This window comes from Odocoileus virginianus, chromosome 10 (assembly GCF_023699985.2).
Source record: "Odocoileus virginianus isolate 20LAN1187 ecotype Illinois chromosome 10, Ovbor_1.2, whole genome shotgun sequence".
Lineage (NCBI taxonomy): Eukaryota > Metazoa > Chordata > Mammalia > Artiodactyla > Cervidae > Odocoileus > Odocoileus virginianus.
In genome coordinates, this window is record NC_069683.1 from 22,846,401 (window position 1) to 22,865,126 (window position 18,726).

Genomic DNA, 18,726 nt, shown 5'->3' on the forward strand with positions numbered 1-18,726 from the left:
CTTATCAAGAACCTTAAAGTCAAGGCACTAGTCTCAACAATGGAGATGCTGTGAGAACTGGCTTACATGGAGTCAAAATCCCAAGGAATGGCATCCAAAGACCAGAGGCTTGTCATTTTCCAGACACTGTACCTTAGACTTTGCATGTACATTTATTTTTCTCAGGTCAGAGTCCAGAACTTTTATCTGATTCTCAAAGGAGTTCAATCAAAAAGGGGCCATTAAGCACTGCTCCCAACAAGTTGAACAGGCCAGCTTTTTAGGGACATGGTTAAAGTGAATGTGGCCACAGGCAGAGCACCTGAATTGAAACCCACGTATCCTGACCTCTGGGCCTATGCTCCGAATGACCAATACTTACTCTTAGTTCCTCGAAGGCTTCATCGAGGGTGGAGAGATGGTGGCCATGGTGAGCCCCAATGACTGGGCAGAGCACACAGATGAGCTGCCTGTCTTCCTGGCAATAGGTACTCAAATCGAGCCCATGGTCCGGACACTTCCTCTTGGCCACTCTCTCTGCTTCCATTTCTATTTCGGGGTCAAATTCGCTTTCCGCCTCCGTTTCTCCCTCGGCCTCGGATTCTCCTTCTTCCTGGTTGTCCTCCTCGGCTTCGCTCTCTTGCTCGTCCTCCATTTCTTCCTCACTGTCTTCCTCGCTCTCGTCCTCGCTCTCTTCCTCTGTCTCGCTCGCTTCTTCGGGCTCACTGTCTTCCTCGGACTCGCTCCCTTCCCCCGCCTCGCTTTCTAGGGCCTTCTCATTCTCCACCGGGGCCTCGACTGCCTCCTCCCCGGCCCCATCCCCGCGGGCTCCCGGGGTCCAGGCCTGGGCGGCGCAGTGAACGTACTCGGCCAGGTGGTGTCTGGGGAACTTCTGCCCGTGCGCCTCCGCGTGGTGGCGGCAGTAGCAGAAGCCGCATTCTCGACACACTTCCTCGGCCCCCGGAGCCTCGTCGGGCTCGCACTCATCACACGTGCCGTCGTGCGGCAGCTCCTCGAAGGCCGCACCCCCTCCGGAGGCCATGTGGAGGCTCTGCCGCGGACCGGGCCTCGGGGCTACCGATCTCGCCGTCTAGCTCCGGCGCGGCCTCCTCCCCAGCCCCGGGGACTGGCCGCGCCGTGTCCCGCAGCCTCGGGGCCGCTGCTGCCTGCTCCCGGTAGCCCGTGTCCGGCGGAAGAGCGCAGGGCCTTCCCGCCGGCTCGGCAGCTCGGCGATCGCTGAGCTTCCTCCCGCGGTTGGGGCACTTCCGGCGCGGCCACCCCGCGCCCCCGTCGGCCCCCGCGCCGTGCCGCCCGCTCGGCCTCCCGCTGCCCCCGGCGAGATCGTGGAGCCGCGAGGCCTTCGAGCTGCCCCGGTTCTACTTTGCCTCCCCTCCTCCCCCCAATCAGGCGGCCTCCTTTCACTTCCTGAGTCACTTAAAGTGGCGATGGTCCCTTTCTGCCTTTCCCGCGGGGGCTCGGCATCCCCGGAAGGAGGGGAAGGATGGAAGAGGTGTCCAGTTCACTCCGCTCATTCTGGCAGCGGGAATTGGGCCCCGCCTCCTCCACTCGCTCTCTGGAGTTGTCAACCTGACTTCTCAGGTCACCAGGCAGGTGTAGAGGTGCATTTCAGCCTCCTTCCCTCAAATTTGTTGCTGCCCGTCTCTGCCCCCGCGGCTGCCTGTTCTGCAAGGCGCCAGAACAGAGTGGTGTTTACCAGACTGAACCTGACCCTTTGGGATTTCCAGGGGGAAAGGTTGTGTTTGTTCACTCTAGGCTCAGGGAATCCGAGTCAGGATGAGCAAACAGACATTTTCCATCTAAAGCAATACTATGCTTTGTCTGTTTGCAAAGTCTATTTGCATTCTTGCTCTCTTAGGGGCTCCGAAACTCTAGAATGGTAGCCTCTGCGCCTTTTTTCAAGAGTTTGCCTTGGGTTTGGCTGAGATGTCAGTGAAAGTAGGTAGGGAGAGACAATATTTGTCGAGTGAGAGTTCTAGCATGCAGTCATTATCCTTTATGTAAGGAGACCATCTAGATTCAGATTGGTTCCAGGAGCTAGAAAGGGGACTGTTATTTATTTATTTATTTATTTATTTATTTATTTATTTTCCCATTTATTTTTATTAGTTGGAGGCTAATTTCTTTACATCATTACAGTAGTTTTTGTCATACATTGAAATGAGTTAGCCATGGATTTACATGTATTCCCCATCCCGGTCCCCCCTCCCACCTCCCTCTCCACCCGATCCCTCTGGGTCTTCCCAGTGCACCAGGCCCGAGCACTTGTCTCATGCATCCAACCTGGGCTGGTGATCTGTTTCACCCTAGATAATATACATGTTTCAATGCTGTTCTCTTGAAACATCCCACCCTCGCCTTCTCCCAGAGTCCACAAGTCTGTTCTATACATCTGAGTCTCTTTTTCTGTTTTGCATATAGGGTTATCGTTACCATCTTTCTAAATTCTGGAAAACAGTGTGGAGATTTCTTAAAAAGCTGGAAATAGAACTGCCATATGACCCAGCAATCCCACTTCTGGGCATACACACCGAGGAAACCAGATCTGAAAGAGACACGTGCACCCCAATGTTCATCGCAGCACTGTTTATAATAGCCAGGACATGGAAGCAACCTAGATGCCCATCAGCAGAGGAATGGATGAGGAAGCTGTGGTACATATACACCATGGAATATTACTCAGCCATTAAAAAGAATTCATTTGAATCAGTTCTAATGAGATGGATGAAACTGGAGCCCATTATACAGAGCGAAGTAAGCCAGAAAGATAAAGACCATTACAGTATACTAACACATATATATGGAATTGGGACTGTTATTTATTAACCAATACTAAAGAGCCAGGAATCGAGCTGGATCTTTTTTGGCTTTTTAAAAGCCAAGTTTGGAAGAGCCACTGCCCAAGGACCGGCAGATCCTGGTACTACAAAGTACTGGTTTTGCAACTATGTCTCCATAGTTAATTGATCATTCTGTTTTCCACTTTTAAGTATATTTTCCACTATTAAGTATATATTAAGTATGTTTTCCACTATTAAGTATACATATTTAAAATATGCATATATATATATATATATATATGCAAAGTGGAAATAATAGTAATACCTACTCATAGGCCTATTTTGTGGATAAAATGTAAAGGTACCTGCCTTGTAGAAGTATTCACTGTATTGTAACTGTTATTGGCACAAATTATAATTAGTGCACATAATGACCCTTAACACATTTTGGCTGGCTGCTGTTGTAAGCAACTCCCCACCTCTACCTCTTATATATGTCTCTCAATTCATAGAAGAGCTTTTGATTTGTTTATTTGGGAGTGGAAATGGACATTTTAATCTAGTCCAGGGAGAAACTGAGATATGGTTGAAGAGAAGGAAGGGAAATGGAATGGTGTCTGTTTTTTATTTATTCTCTTAGATACATTTGAGTTAGGGTTTCTAGATGGTCTTCACAAAATGCCAGGGGATTGCAGGGGTGGGTGTAAAAATCATTTAAAATAATTTTTAATATCTGTACATATAATGTATGCTTAATTTCTGTGTAGCTTTTGTCAGAGATTTTATTTTGAAACAAATCTTTTATTAACCTCAAAGCAATTCTATAGAATGTTGTGGGGGGAGGCACGGAACCCAAAGTTTCATTTTGTTCCAATTCCATACACATTTCTGTTTTTTTGCAGTTCATTTCTCCAGAAATTATGCCTTTTGTTGTCATTATTTGGCTTCCCAGGTGGCACAGTTGTAAAGAATTCACCTGCCAATGCAGGAGTGGAAGATTTGATCCCTGGGTTGTGAAGATCCCCTGGAGAAGTGCATGACAACCCACTCCAGTAGTCTTGCCTGCAGAATTCCATGGACAGAGGAGCCTGGCAGGCTACAGTCCATGGGGTCACAAAGAGTTGAACAGGACTGAGCACACACGCACATTGTTATTATTGTCATTATTGTTTGTTCTTAATTTTGTCTGACAGAGAGTTAAAGTATCATATCAGTATTGGACACTTGACAAGCTTTTTTGGAGTCCTGTGGTGAGAGGGTCTTAGAGACAGAAGTTATGGAACTGTTAAAAAGGGACTTCATAAAATTCTGGCGATGGAATATGGCAGACTCACAAGATGGACCATCTGTATCCCTCTGCACAGAAATCAGAATGGTCTGATTCCATAGGAATTGGAAACTTTGGGAGTATGTAGAGACAGAAACTTATTATAGTCTCTAAACTCTAATCCATTACTGCATAAAAATACCTCAAAATGTAGCAGCTTAAAACAATGAACAATTATTACTTCACTTATTCCTGAGCCAGGATTATAGGAGTGGCTTAACTGAGTGGTTCAACTCAGGGTATCTCAAGAGATTTCAGTGAAATGTTGGCTGGAGCTGTAATCATTTGAAGACTTGACTAGTAAGTGTAGGATTTTCTTCCAAGATGGCTCCTTCACATGGCTGTTGTCAGGAAGCCTTGCCATTTTCTGTTGGGTTGCTTGAATGTCTTCATGATATGGCAGATAAATTATCCCAAAGCAAACAATCCAAGAGGGGACAAAGTGAAAGATACTGTGTCTTTTTTTTTTTTTTTTTTTCTTTTTTTGGCTCCACTACATGCTTGCAGGATATTAGTTCCCCAACCAGGGATGGAACCATGCCGGCTGCATTGGGAGCATAGCCTTAACCACTGAAACTCCAGGGAAGTGCCTGCAATGTCTTATAATGTCTAAATTCAGACATGAATTTAATGTCTAATATCACCAGCCCAGGTTGGGTGCATGAGACAAGTGCTCGGGCCTGGTGCACTGGGAAGACCCAGAGGGATCGGGTGGAGAGGGAGGTGGGAGGGGGGACCGGGATGGGGAATACATGTAAATCCATGGCTAATTCATTTCAATGTATGACAAAAACCACTGCAATGATGTAAAGTAATTAGCCTCCAACTAATAAAAATAAATGGAAAAAAAAATAGAAATAAATAAATAAAATCATTTCAACATAGCCTATTAGTTATGGAGAGGACTATTTGTGCAGGTCATGAATATCAAGAGGTGGCAATCAGGGCCATCTTTAAGGCGGGATATCATAGTCTATCCTTTGTCGCCTAGTGATTTATGTCTCTCTTAAATGCAAAATACGTTCACTTCCTCCCAAGTTGCCCCAAACTCTTAACTCATTATATCATCAGCTCAAAGTTCAGAATCTTATCATCTAAAACAGGTCCAGGAGTGGATGAGGTTCATAGGGGGTGTGTCTGTATGTGTGTGTCCACTAGTTGCTCAGAGCGCACACACACACACACACACACAGACACACATCCTAGGAACCTCATCCACTCCTGGGCCTGTTTTAGATGATAAGATTCTGGACTGTGGACCCTGAAGTTCTAACGACAGGAAGCAGACTGACAAACTACACAGCTGCAAACACGAGTTTCTCTTCATGGAAGAGGAAGGATAACTCAGAGAGTAGAATCAAGAGCCCAAGGGGTAAAGTCAAAAGCCATGGAGAATCATTCCCAGGCAGAAGTAGGATTGAGCCCTAATCAGGGCACTTCTAACATGTGTCTAGAAGGATTTTTAGGACTGTTATGGAACTCCAACTCTTCTGTGCCTCCTATCTTTTCTTCTTTTTGAACAGGAGTGTCTGTACCAGTTATCTGAAGCTCGTCCCACCATTGTATGGTGGGAGGTATTCAGGTGAAAAGGAGGAGTTGTATACAGCACACTACACTTGGGGCTTCCTGGGTAGCTCAAACGGTAAAGAATCTGCCTGAAATGTGGGAGAACCTAGGTCGGGAAGATCCCTGGAGAAGGGCATGGCAACCCACTCCAGTATTCTTGCCTGGAGAATTCCATGGACAGAGGAGTCTGCCGGGGTATAGTCCATGGGGTCGCAGAGAGTTTGACCCAGCTGAGTGACTTGGCACTTACTCACTCACTTATTCCTTGCTTAAGTCCTCAGTAAGTCTGCTGGTTAAAATATAATTCTCAACTTTGAGGCTGTGAGTCAGTCTCCAGCTGAAATTAACTTCTCTTTTCTCTGAGCCCCCGTGTGTGCATGCTAAGTTGCTTCAGTCGTGTCCAACTCTCTGCGACCATGGACTATACAGGCTTCTCTGTCCACGGAATTCTCCAGGCAAGAATACTGGAGTGGGTTGCCATGCCCTTCTCCAGGGATCTTCCCAACCTAGGTTCTCCCACATTTCAGGCAGATTCTTTACCGTTTGAGCTACCCAGTGTAGAATGTAGGGAGAGCAAACATAACGCCATGACAAAAGGCAGAAGCAGGAAGACCAGGCCCTCACCCTGGCAACTAAGGCGACTATCAGGTCACCAAGACACAACCAGTCAGAGACTATCAGGCCACCCAGATACAGCCAATCAGAACTTGTTTACGGAAAGATCCCGCGCGCGCGAATGTCTGACCAATGAAAAGACCCCCGCGAACATGTAACCAATCCGCTTCGCTAAATGACCCCTGCTTATGTTTGAAATTGGATGTTCTATAAATATGGGTAGAAAACCGGGCTCGGGGCTCTCAGCCTGTGCGCCACTGCGTTGGACACAGCGGGGGCCCTAGCTCGAGCTAGCAATAAACTTCCTTCTTGCGTTTTGCATTGTCTCTTGGTAGCTTTCTCTCTTCCCGCTCGGGGATTCGGACATCGGGCATAACACCCAGGAGGTCCCAGGTGTAGTGTCCTATATGCAACTCCTCCTTTTCACCTGAACGCCTTCCACCATACAATGGTGGGGCGAGCTTCAGATAACTGGTACAGACACTCCTGTCCAAAAAGAAGAAAAGATAGGAGGCACAGAAGAGTTGGAGTTCCATAACAGTCCTAAAAATCCTTCTAGACACATGTTAGAAGTGCCCTGATTAGGGCTCAATCCTACTTCTGCCTGGGAATGATTCTCCATGGCTTTTGACTTTACCCCTTGGGCTCTTGATTCTACTCTCTGAGTTATCCTTCCTCTTCCATGAAGAGAAACTCGTGTTTGCAGCTGTGTAGTTTGTCAGTCTGCTTCTTGTCATTAGAACTTCAGGGTCCAAAGTCTCCTTTTCATTTTGTACTATCTCTGTCCCATTTATTCCATGCTGGCAGTGTTTTGGCCAGTATCATTCATTTAAAAAGTTTGTGAGTCTCCTGTGAATCTAACTGGGGAACCATTCCATTGAACAGAAGTCATACCTGCAAATCTCTGAGGTAAGCTCTTCTCTACTCTGGAGGCTCATTCTGCTGAAACTGCTGAGGTACAACACTCATAAGTTTCTTTAAAGCCCTATTGTTTGTCTGAATGATTCTCTGAATCACTTCTGTAGATCTTTTTGAGGTCTGAACAAACGGTTTTACAGCCACACTCTCTACCTTCATCATTGGATGGATGTTTTCCTTGCAGCACCCGAGAGTTTATTTTTAACTGGAAGTCATTTCTTCATTTTAGTATTATTTGCCATCTGAAGAAGACAGGAATTTTCAAATCTAGTAAGCCCTGGGCCCTTTTTTAAAGTTAGTTTTTTATATTATCTTTTTCTTCTCACATTTTACTATAATCAGGAAGAAGACTTCAGTCAACACCTTCAACACTTTACCTGGAATTGTACTTAACTAGAATACCCGATTAATTAGGCAAATTTTCCACTTTCTACATTATTGCAGGTGACAGTGTTGCTAAGTTCTTGCCACTACATAACAAAGACCCTCTTTCTCCAGTTTCCAGCAACATTTTCCTCATTTCCCCTTAAGCCTTTATCTACAGCTTTTTCAAAACCCATCAGGGGGACTTCCCTGGTGGTCCAGTAGTTAAGACTCTGTGCTTTAAAAAAAAAAAAAAAAGACTCTGTGCTTTCATTGGGAGATTGGGATTGATCCCTGGTGGAAGAACTGAGATCTTGCATGCCTGTGGTGCAGCCAAAAAAAAAAAAAAGCAGGTTTCTCATAACAGTTTCTTCAAGTTTTTTCAGGCTTTTATGATACTCTCCTCCAACTTCTTCTGTTATGAAATCCTAGCTCACTCTGCTCACAAGACAGCCAGTGAATCTGAGACAAGGTGTTGGGACTACCAAGTGACTTTATTTGGGAGCTGGCTGACAGAGAAGATGGCTGGGTAACACCTCAAAATAACCATCTTCTTGGGGCCTGATTGCCAGGTTCTTTTATGGATTAGAGATGGGGGGAGGTGAGTAAGCAAAGTAAGAAGACTATTCAATCTTTGCAAACCTCCCCTAGCATGGCAAGCTTAAGGCAGGGGAATGTGTTGGTTTTACTTCCTTACAGTCCTTCACAGGTAGGTGGTTCAGGTTATCTCCCTGGGGCAAGCCACTGTGTATGCCTAAAGTCACAAAAGCAGCAAGATGAGGCTTAACGTCACAGAAGCAGATCCAGCATAAATTCAAAACTAACCCTTCTTGGTTATAATTCCAGCTTTTCCCTCTATCTAATTCCAAACGCAGTCCAACATTTTAGGTTATGGTTTTGTTATGGAGTGAGCATGTGAGTCGCTCAGTCGTGTCCAACTCTTTTCGACCCCACAGACTGTAGCCCACCAGGCTCCTCTGTCCATGGAATTCTCCAGACTGAAATATGGAGTGGGAAGCCATTCCCTTCTCCAGGGGATCTTCCTAATCCAGGGATCGAACCCCAGTCTCCTGCATTGCGGGCAGATTCTTTATTGTCAAAGCCACCAGAAAATCCAAGAATACTGGAGTGGGTAGTCTATCCCTTCTCCAGCCAATCTTGCAGACACAGGAATAAAACCGGGGTCTCCTGCATGGCAGGTGGATTCTTTATTATTACTCATATAATAATCAAATATATATTAATTGTCTATTGGCTCAGACTGTAAAGAATCTGCTGGCAATGAAGGAGACCCTGGTTCAATCCCTGGGTCGGGAAGATCCCCTGGAGAAAGAAATGGTAACCCACTCCAGTATTCTTGCCTGGAGTTGGACAAAACTGAGTAACTAACACTATCACTTTCACTACATAATAAACTATTCCAAGACTTTAGATCATCCTCGGGGTACCACACTTGGCACTGGCCTTGTCTTCTTGTCTCAATTAGCAACACCGATAAGGTACCTCCAAGATTCTCAGCAGGCAGTAGGCGTGGAGAGTGAAGAAGAGAACAGAACAGTTTGCATTTGAGACTGTTCATGTGGGACTTTTAGAAATATATGGTGTGTTCCTAAAGTACACAAGAATCTCCTAATTATGTAGGTGATGGCTCTTAACTTACTAGACATTTGAAACTATACACAGAAGGAAGCCTAGGATCAGAGAGGTGAAGAAGCTTGTTACATGTTACCCAGCCATAACGTAGCTAAATTGGGATTCAAACTCAGATCTACCTGACTCCATCTTACTCCATTCACTTGTGGTATGAATTGGTGATACCCCCACCCCCACCCCCCAATTGCCTAACCGCTTCCTAGTAAATTTACCTGTCTTTACCTTTCAACTCTGAAATCAATTTTTCTCTCTTTCATGTCTTCCAAAGAGACAATCTGGGTTTAGTAAGATTCATAGCATAGTACATTTAATTTCAGAAAAACCGCTAGAAGTTGAAAAGAGAACAGGGTGGAATTTCTAAGTCCACTGCTTTAGGAAAGGTATTTGCACCCCTCAGCCTATCCCATTCTTATGTAATTACATTGTCACTTTAGTGACTGATTTTCTTGCCCTTCCCCAAGCTCCTGAGATCACCTAAATCTCATCTCATGCCATTATCATATTCACAGTTCAGTTCAGTCGCTCAGTCGTGTCTGACTCTTTGAGACCCCATGAACCGCAGCACGCCAGGCCTCCCTGTCCATCACCAACTCCTGGAGTACACCCAAACCCATGGCCATTGAGTCGGTGATGCCATCCAACCATCTCATCTTCTGTCGTCCCCTTCTCCTCCTGCCCTCAATCTTTCCCAGCATCAGGGTCTTTTAAAATGAGTCAGCTCTTCGCATCAGGTGGCCAAAGTATTGGAGTTTCAGCTTCAGCATCAGTCCTTCCAATGAACACCCAGGACCAATCTCCTTTAGGATGGACTGGTTGGATCTCCTTGCAGTCAAGGGGCTCTCAAGAGTCTTCTACAACATCACAGTTCAAAAGCATCAGTTCTTCAGCACTCAGCTTTCTTTATAGTCCAACTCTCACATCCATACATGACCACTGGAAAAACCATAGGCTTGACTAGACAGAACTTGTTGACAAAGTGATGTCTCTCCTTTTTAATATGCTGTCTAGGTTGGTCATAAGTTTCCTTCCAAGGAGTAAGTGTCTTTTAATTTCATGGCTGCAGTCACCATCTGCAGTGATCTTGGAGCCCAGAAAAATAAAGTCAGCCACTGTTTCCCATCTATTTCCCATGAAGTCATGGGACAGGATGCCATGATCTTAGTTTTCTGAATGTTGAGCCTTCAGCCACCTTTTTCACTCCCCTCTTTCACTTTCATCAAGAGGCCCTTTAGTTACTCTTCACTTTCTGCCATAAGGGTGGTGTCATTTGCATATCTGAGGTTATTGATATTTCTCCCAGCAATCTTGATTCCAGCTTCTGCTTCCTCCAGCCCAACGTTTCTCATGATGTACTCTGCATATAAGTTAAATAAGCAGGGTGACAATATACGGCCTTGTCATACTCCTTTTCCTATTTAGCCAACATCTTATTAGAGTCAGTGCAGTGAAATATGATATCCCAATCCTGACAAAAGAGCAAGAATGAAGTCTGTACTGCTGGGTCTGACTCTTTCTGTTCCTCAGAAGCCTAAGGAGATGGATACCAGAATGATTCCTTGGCCCAACACCTTCCTGAACAAGTTCATTTTACCCAGTTCTCATAGATATACTCCATTGGTTCCCTGCTTGTTAGTATTGTAATTCTCCAAATACCTTCATCCATTCAAAAGTAAGTATTTGCAAAGATAGCCCCAGGTAAGCTCTGATCAAGATATTTTAATTACATTCCTTTAGTATGTTACTTGCTAAATAGTGTTAAGTAATTCCTATAAGCACAACAGATAATAGAAATATCTCATTTTCATAACCACTACTTCATTCACCCCAAGAATGCAAAAAAAAAAAAAAAAATCGCACTGATTCTTCTTTCAGTTTTCTTCAGATACCCTCTACAAAGCCCTTGCTAGTGGAGCCTTTGCCTCTGTTTTAACAGTATGGAAACTAATGCCAAGAGAGTTATTAAAAAAAAAAAAAATCCAGTCAATTGTGTGTTAATCTCTGACTTCCTTCGTAGTCTCCAAGCCATCTCCCAGATCCCTGAGTAATACTAATTCTTTTTGGCAAAATTATGTTTTTCAAACTTTTGGAAATGCTTTCTTAGGGGTGGTCTTGGCGTTAATCTGAGTGGGCTGTAGGGAATGAAGGCAGACACTTAATCATCTATAAGATCAGTACTCTTTGGGAGTGAGAAAAATCCCTAAATTTGCCTTCCATTATCCAGTTGGAAAAGCAGTCACCTGTGGACAGGAACTAATTAAATACTGTGTATCTTAGCAAGTAGTGCACTGCCTTTGTAAATCAGGAATTATGAGAGAGAATTGCCCTGAGGCTTGCTCTCTCCATTTACTTGTTTATTTTGGAGTGTAGGTAGGGTAGTTAATCATACTACTCAGATCGTAACCTGTCTTTAGTTCATGTAATACATCTTTGTTATTTTATTGCATTTGATTTAATTTTATTTTTCCTTTATCTCCATACCCCACTCCCATTACTCCAACTTTTTTCCACAGAATCTCTAACATATTTAATAAAAGTTCATGAATACATGTTTTTAAAGTATTTTATTTTTTTGTTTATTTGTATGTTAAACTTTACATGTATGATACTCAAGAAAGTTTTCTGTTTCTTTCATTTTCTCACTGAATGTTGTGATTGGTATAATCTTGGATATCTACTCCTTGATATTTGGTTATTCTCTGAATTTCTAATTTTCATCAATCTTATGGGTATAAAGTGATAACTCATTGCAGCATTATATTTACATTTCTTGGGTTACTGATAAAAATAAATAACTCTTTATAAACTTGTTATATAATGTCAAAATAAAACAATTCAGTAACAAGTTTGATATCCTTTATTCAAGGGAAAACCAATGCACCACTCTTCTGAGGGATTTTGGGCAAGAGTGAGTTTTACAGAGCGTTAGAAGTCGCAATGTGGAAACAGTTGCATATCTGATCTTATATTTCAAAAGATCAAGGAACAAGGAAATAACTCTACAGTCCAGAGTTGGCTTGGCGTTTGGAGCTGGCTGACTGCATACACTCTGTTTCTGGTCAAATGGAACATTTTCAGGAACAGGAAATTTAGGTTTGCTGATGAGTGAGTGTTAGTCACCCAGTTGTGTCCAGCTCTTTGCAATCCTATGGACTGTAGCCCGCCAGGTTCCACTGTCCATGGGATTCTCCAGGCAAGAGTACTGGAGTGGGTTGCCATTCCCTTCTCCATGGGATCTTCCCGATCCAGGGATCAAACCCTGGTCTCCTACATTGCAGATTCTCCACTATCTGAGCCTCCAGGGAATACGACAACCCAAACAGGAGCAGCTCCATCTTGAGCCTAGAAATGTATTTCAATAGTGAATACCCCATTTTCACCTTTTGCCTGTTTTTGAATTCTCTACCATTTTCCTACTGTTTTGAAATGTTTTCTTGTACCTTCTAGTTATTAACCCTGGTCAATTTTAAAGGAAATTTCTTCTCCCAGTCTGTTACATGTTCAAGAACATTGTATATAGTAATGCTGTTTTGAATGGAGAACTTATCTTTTGATATAGTCAAATCTATCCTTCTTAAGTCCTGCTCCACTTCAAGATGATACTATCTTAACTCCAATATCTTCTTTTATCTTTATGATTTTACTTTTCACAATAAGCTCCAACTGAAGATCACCTTTGTGTGCAGTTTGAGGTATAGATCCAACTTTATTTTTTTCTGTAGCATAAGACAGTTTTCTCAATATCCTAAGTCAATTATAATCCTACTCATGAATGAAGAAATTTATATTATGGAAGATACCATGATGGAATGACTGGTGAAGTGACTTCCTTTCCCTAAGTAGGCTTCCTAAAATGGTACCTTTTCAAAGAAAAGTTTTAAGGTAGCACATTGCCATAGTCCTTATTCAGACTGTGATGATGAGACATTAGAGAAGTAGAATAGGTTGGGAAAAGAAGTTTTAGTTTAGGGGAAAAAAACAGATAAACCAGAGGGCAACTGACATAGTCAAAAGTGGGAGGGCTGTCCTGAGAAGTCTTCAGGAAGCTTCTTCCGATAAGGGTGAAAGGAGGGGTGAAACCAGGCAGTTTCCGACTGGGCCATTCACTCATTCAATAAGTTTTGATTGCTTTCCATGGGTCAGGCACTCTTCTAGACTCTCTAGATACAGCCGCAAAGCAAGACTGATGGGATAGCCGCTGTCAGTGCTCTTGTATTTCCAGCACGAGTTGACATTCCTACATTTCTGCTTTCCCCTCTACACTGCCACCAAAATAATTCTCCCAACTGATTAAGATATAAATAAATTGAATAAGATATAAAGTAAATTAAATAAGATATACTGATCTCATGAACATCCGTCAGTAGATTTTTTTTTTTAATTTTTTTTTCCATTTATTTTTATTAGTTGGAGGCTAATTACTTTACATCATTGCAGTGATTTTTGTCATACATTGAAATGAATTAGCCATGGATTTACATGTATTCCCCATCCCGGTCCCCCCTCCCACCTCCCTCTCCACCCGATCCCTCTGGGTCTTCCCAGTGCACCAGGCCCGAGCACTTGTCTCATGCACCCAACCTGGGCTGGTGATCTGTTTCACCCTAGATAATATACATGTTTCGATGCTGTTCTCTTGAAACATCCCACCCTCGCCTTCTCCCAGAGTCCACAAGTCTGTTCTATACATCTGAGTCTCTTTTTCTGTTTTGCATATAGGGTTATCGTTACCATCTTTCTAAATTCCATATATATGTGTTAGTATACTGTAATAGTCTTTATCTTTCTGGCTTACTTCGCTCTGTATAATGGGCTCCAGTTTCATCCATCTCATTAGAACTGATTCAAATGAATTCTTTTTGATGGCTGAGTAATATTCCATGGTGTATATGTACCACAGCTTCCTCATCCATTCGTCTGCTGATGGGCATCTAGGTTGCTTCCATGTCCTGGCTATTATAAACAGTGCTGCAATGAACATTGGGGTGCACGTGTCTCTTTCAGATCTGGTTTCCTCGGGGTGTATGCCCAGAAGTGGGATTGCTGGGTCATATGGCAGTTCTATTTCCAGCTTTTTAAGAAATCTCCACACTGTTTTCCATAGTGGCTGTACTAGTTTGCATTCCCACCAACAGTGTAAGAGGGTTCCCTTTTCTCCACACCCTCTCCAGCATTTATTGCTTGTAGACTTTTGGATAGCAGTCATCCTGACTGGCATATAATGATACCTCATTGTGGTTTTGATTTGCATTTCTCTGATAATGAGTGATGTTGAGCATCTTTTCATGTGTTTTTGTGCCATCTGTATGCCTTCCTTGGAGAAATGTCTGTTTAGTTCTTTGGCCCATTTTTTGATTGGGTCATTTATTTTTCTGGAGTTGAGCTGGAGGAGTTGCTTGTATATTTTTGAGATTAATCCTTTGTTGCTTCGTTTGCTATTATTTTCTCCCAATCTGAGGGCTGTCTTTTCACCTTGCTTATAGTTTCCTTTGTTGTGCAAAAGCTTTTAAGTTTCATTAGGTCCCATTTGTTTATTTTTGCTTTTATTTCTGAAATTCTGGGATGTGGGTCATAGAGGATCCTGCTGTGATTTATGTCGGAAAGTGTTTTGCCTATGTTCTCCTCTATTACAGGCCTACCTCAAGAAACAAGAAAAAAGTCAAATAAATAACCTAACTCTACACCTAAAGGAACTAGAAGAGGAAGAAATGAAGAACCCCAGGGTTAGTAGAAGGAAAGAAATCTTAAAAATTAGGGCAGAAATAAATGCAAAAGAAACTAAAGAGATCACAGCAAAAATTAACAAAGCTAAAAGCTGGTTTTTTGAAAAAATAAACAAAATTGACAAACCATTAGCAAGACTCATTAAGAAACAAAGGGAGAAGAACCAAATTAACAAAATTAGAAACGAAAATGGAGAGATCACAACAGACAACACTGAAATACAAAGGATCATAAGAGACTACTACCAGCAGCTCTATGCCAATAAAATGGACAACTTGGAAGAAATGGACAATTTCTTAGAGAAGTATAACTTTCCAAAACTGAACCAGGAAGAAATAGAAGATCTTAACAAAACCATCACAGGCAAGGAAATCAAAACTGTAATTAGAAATCTTCCAGCAAACAAAAGCCCAGGACCAGATGGCTTCACAGCTGAATTCTTCCAAAAATTTAGAGAAGAGCTAACACCTATCTTACTCAAACTCTTCCAGAAAATTGCAGAAGAAGGTAAACTTCCAAACTCATTCTATGAGGCCACCATCACCCTAATTCCAAAACCAGACAAAGATGCCACAAAAAAAGAAAACTACAGGCCAATATCACTGATGAACATAGATGCAAAAATCCTTAACAAAATTCTAGCAAACAGAATCCAACAACGTATTAAAAAAAATCATACATCATGACCACGTGGGCTTTATCCCAGGAATGCAAGGATTCTTTAATATCCGCAAATCAATCAATGTAATACACCACATTAACAAATTGAAAGATAAAAACCATATGATTATCTCAATAGATGCAGAAAAAGCCTTTGACAAAATTCAACATCCATTTATGATTAAAACTCTCCAGAAAGCAGGAATAGAAGGAACATACCTCAACATAATAAAAGCTATATATGACAAACCCACAGCAAGCATCACCCTCAATGGTGAAAAATTGAAAGCATTTCCCCTGAAATCAGGAACAAGACAAGGGTGCCCACTCTCACCACTACTATTCAACATAGTTTTGGAAGTCTTGGCCACAGCAATCAGGGCAGAAAAAGAAGTAAAAGGAATCCAGATAGGAAAAGAAGAAGTGAAACTCTCTCTGTTTGCAGATGACATGATCCTCTACATAGAAAACCCTAAAGACTCTACCAGAAAATTACTAGAGCTAATCAACGAATACAGTAATGTTGCAGGATATAAAATTAACACACAGAAATCTCTTGCATTCCTATACACTAACAATGAGAAAACAGAAAGAGAAATTAAGGAAACAATACCATTCACCATTGCAACAAAAAGAATAAAATACTTAGGAGTATATCTACCTAAAGAAACAAAAGACCTATACATAGAAAACTAGAAAACACTGATGAAAGAAATCAGAGAGGACACAAATAGATGGAGAAATATACCGTGTTCATGGATTGGAAGAATCAATATTGTCAAAATGGCTATACTACCCAAAGCAATCTATAGATTCAGTGCAATCCCTATCAAACTACCAACGGTATTTTTCACAGAACTAGAACAAATAATTTCACAATTTGTATGGAAATACAAAAAACCTCGAATAGCCAAAGTAATCCTGAGAAAGAAGAATGGATCTGGAGGAATCAATCTGCCTGACTTCAGACTATACTACAAAGCCACAGTCATCAAGACAGTATGGTACTGGCACAAAGACAGAAATATAGATCAATGGAACAGAATAGAAAGCCCAGAGGTAAATCCACGAACCTATGGTCACCTTATCTTCGACAAAGGAGGCAAGGATATACAATGGAAAAAAGACAATCTCTTTAACAAGTGGTGCTGGGAAAACTGGTCAACCACCTGTAAAAGAATGAAACTAGAACACTTTCTAACACCATACACAAAAATAAACTCAAAATGGATTAAAGATCTAAATGTAAGACCAGAAACATCAGTAGATTTCTATTGGCCATTGCAGTCCTGGCATGCGATGCCCCGGGTCTTCCCTGATTAGACCACATACCTACATTTACAACTTCATCCCTTAGCTACTCCCCTACCTCTACAGGCTGATCCCCAATAAAACAAACCATTATGCGTGTTAAACCTCAGGTAATCCCAGATGTTATGGCAATCCCACTGTTATCTCATGAGAGGACCACTCAAAAAAGCTCTGACAACCAACTTGAATGCACGAATGTTTGGCGATACAGCTGAAAATTTTTTAATGTCTACTTACTATGTTTAACATTAGTTTAAATGTGTCAAATTAAATGAAATGTTAATAAAATAGAAATATTGATTCCTTTGTCTCTCAAATTTCATGAAATATTTAATTTTAACTCTACATTGACAGCTCTGACAACAGTGTCTGTTTTCACCATCATCACAGCCATTTTTGAGTTACAGAATGCAGATTTTCAGAATGTATCATTTTTTTAGTTTTATATGTTTTTTGTAACACAGAACTTTTTGAAGCCGAGTGATGTGCCACTGAAATCTTTATCACAAGCCACACATATTCATACCCCTTTATATAACAATAAACATTTCAAAAAGTCTCCGATGGGTGTATATATGTATTCTCCATTATGCAGCTATGTGCTGTTTTTTAAATGGTCTTTAAAAAGCCAATTCATGACGACCTACCCAAACAATTTTGAAGACATATTCAAACTGTGGTGTTGGAGAAGACTGATCAAACCAGTCAATCCTAAAAGAAATTAACTCTGAATATTCATTGGAAGGACTAGTGCTGAAGCTTAAGTTCCAATACTTTGGCCACCTGATGCTAAGAGCCGACTTATTGGAAAAGACCCTGATGCTGGCAAAGATTGAAGGCAGGAGGAGAAGGGGACGACAAGGATGTGATGGTTGGATGGCATTGCTAACTCAATGGACACGAGTTTGAGCAAGCTCTGGGAGATGGTGAAGGACAAGGAAGGCTGGTGTGTTACAGTCCATGGGGTCACAAAGAGTCAAACATGACTGAGCGACTGAACAACAACTTCCCAGGCAAAAAATAGTACTAAATATACTTTAAATCTTTCCCTCCTTCTCTCTTTCCCCCAATGTCATCTTACCCAAATGGTAATTTATTTTATTTAAAATAAAGTAACCATCAGGGATGTAATGTACAGCATAAGGAATATAGTCAATAATGTTGTAAGACCTCTGTATGGTGACAGATGGTAACCAGACTTATCGTGGTGATCATTTCATACTGTGTAAAAATATTGAATCACTATGTTGTATACCTGAAACTAATATGATATTACCAGTCAATTATACTTCAATAAAACAGAACGGTAAAATAAAGTAAACAGGAGGTCACTTCATAAAACAATAGACTTTGGAATAAATAAAATATGACACTTTTCTGAAAAATAAGTTTGGGGGAGATTTTTGCCTTACACTTGCCCATAGGAAGGATTGGTTACTATGGTTCCTAAACCATGCCATGATTTCCATACTCCCATGCCTTTGCACTTGCTTCCCCTCTGTCCAGAATGCACTTCCCCGTCTCTCACTCCAGCTTCTGCCTGCCCCTGCACCCAACAGTGCCCCTGTGACTGTGTTTCATCCATCAGAAAGCTGTTACCTATTTCTGCTACCATGCAGTGGACTCTTTGAGGTCAGGGGCTTGGTCTGAGGACCCTGGGGTACTTTGTAGCATCTAGTGCCTTGTTCTCTTCCATGAAACAAACTTGAAGTGGTTGACTGGGAGTGAATGGTTGAGGAGGTCATCATGTGATTTATTATCCCAACCAGAACACCTTGTTTGGATGTAAAATGAAACACTAATGCCAACTGTGCC

At 42.0% G+C, this 18,726-nt stretch overlaps 1 protein-coding gene across 4 annotated transcripts in view; it reads right to left on the reverse strand.

Annotated features, from left to right (window-relative positions):
* The window catches only part of TRIM44 (tripartite motif containing 44), a 110,089-nt gene extending 108,444 nt beyond the window's left edge, over nt 1-1,645 (reverse strand). Inside the window, exon 1 of one of the 4 annotated variants that reach the window (XM_020904968.2) lies at nt 362-1,643. In XM_020904968.2, coding sequence (XP_020760627.1) covers nt 362-1,021 — 660 coding nt within the window. In that variant the 5' untranslated portion in view covers nt 1,022-1,643. Of the gene's footprint in view, nt 1-361 lie in introns of all 4 variants that reach the window. The other 3 variants (XM_070473180.1, XM_020904969.2, XM_070473179.1) reach the window with 3 other exon arrangements.
* Nucleotides 1,646-18,726: the final 17,081 nt, after the last annotated feature.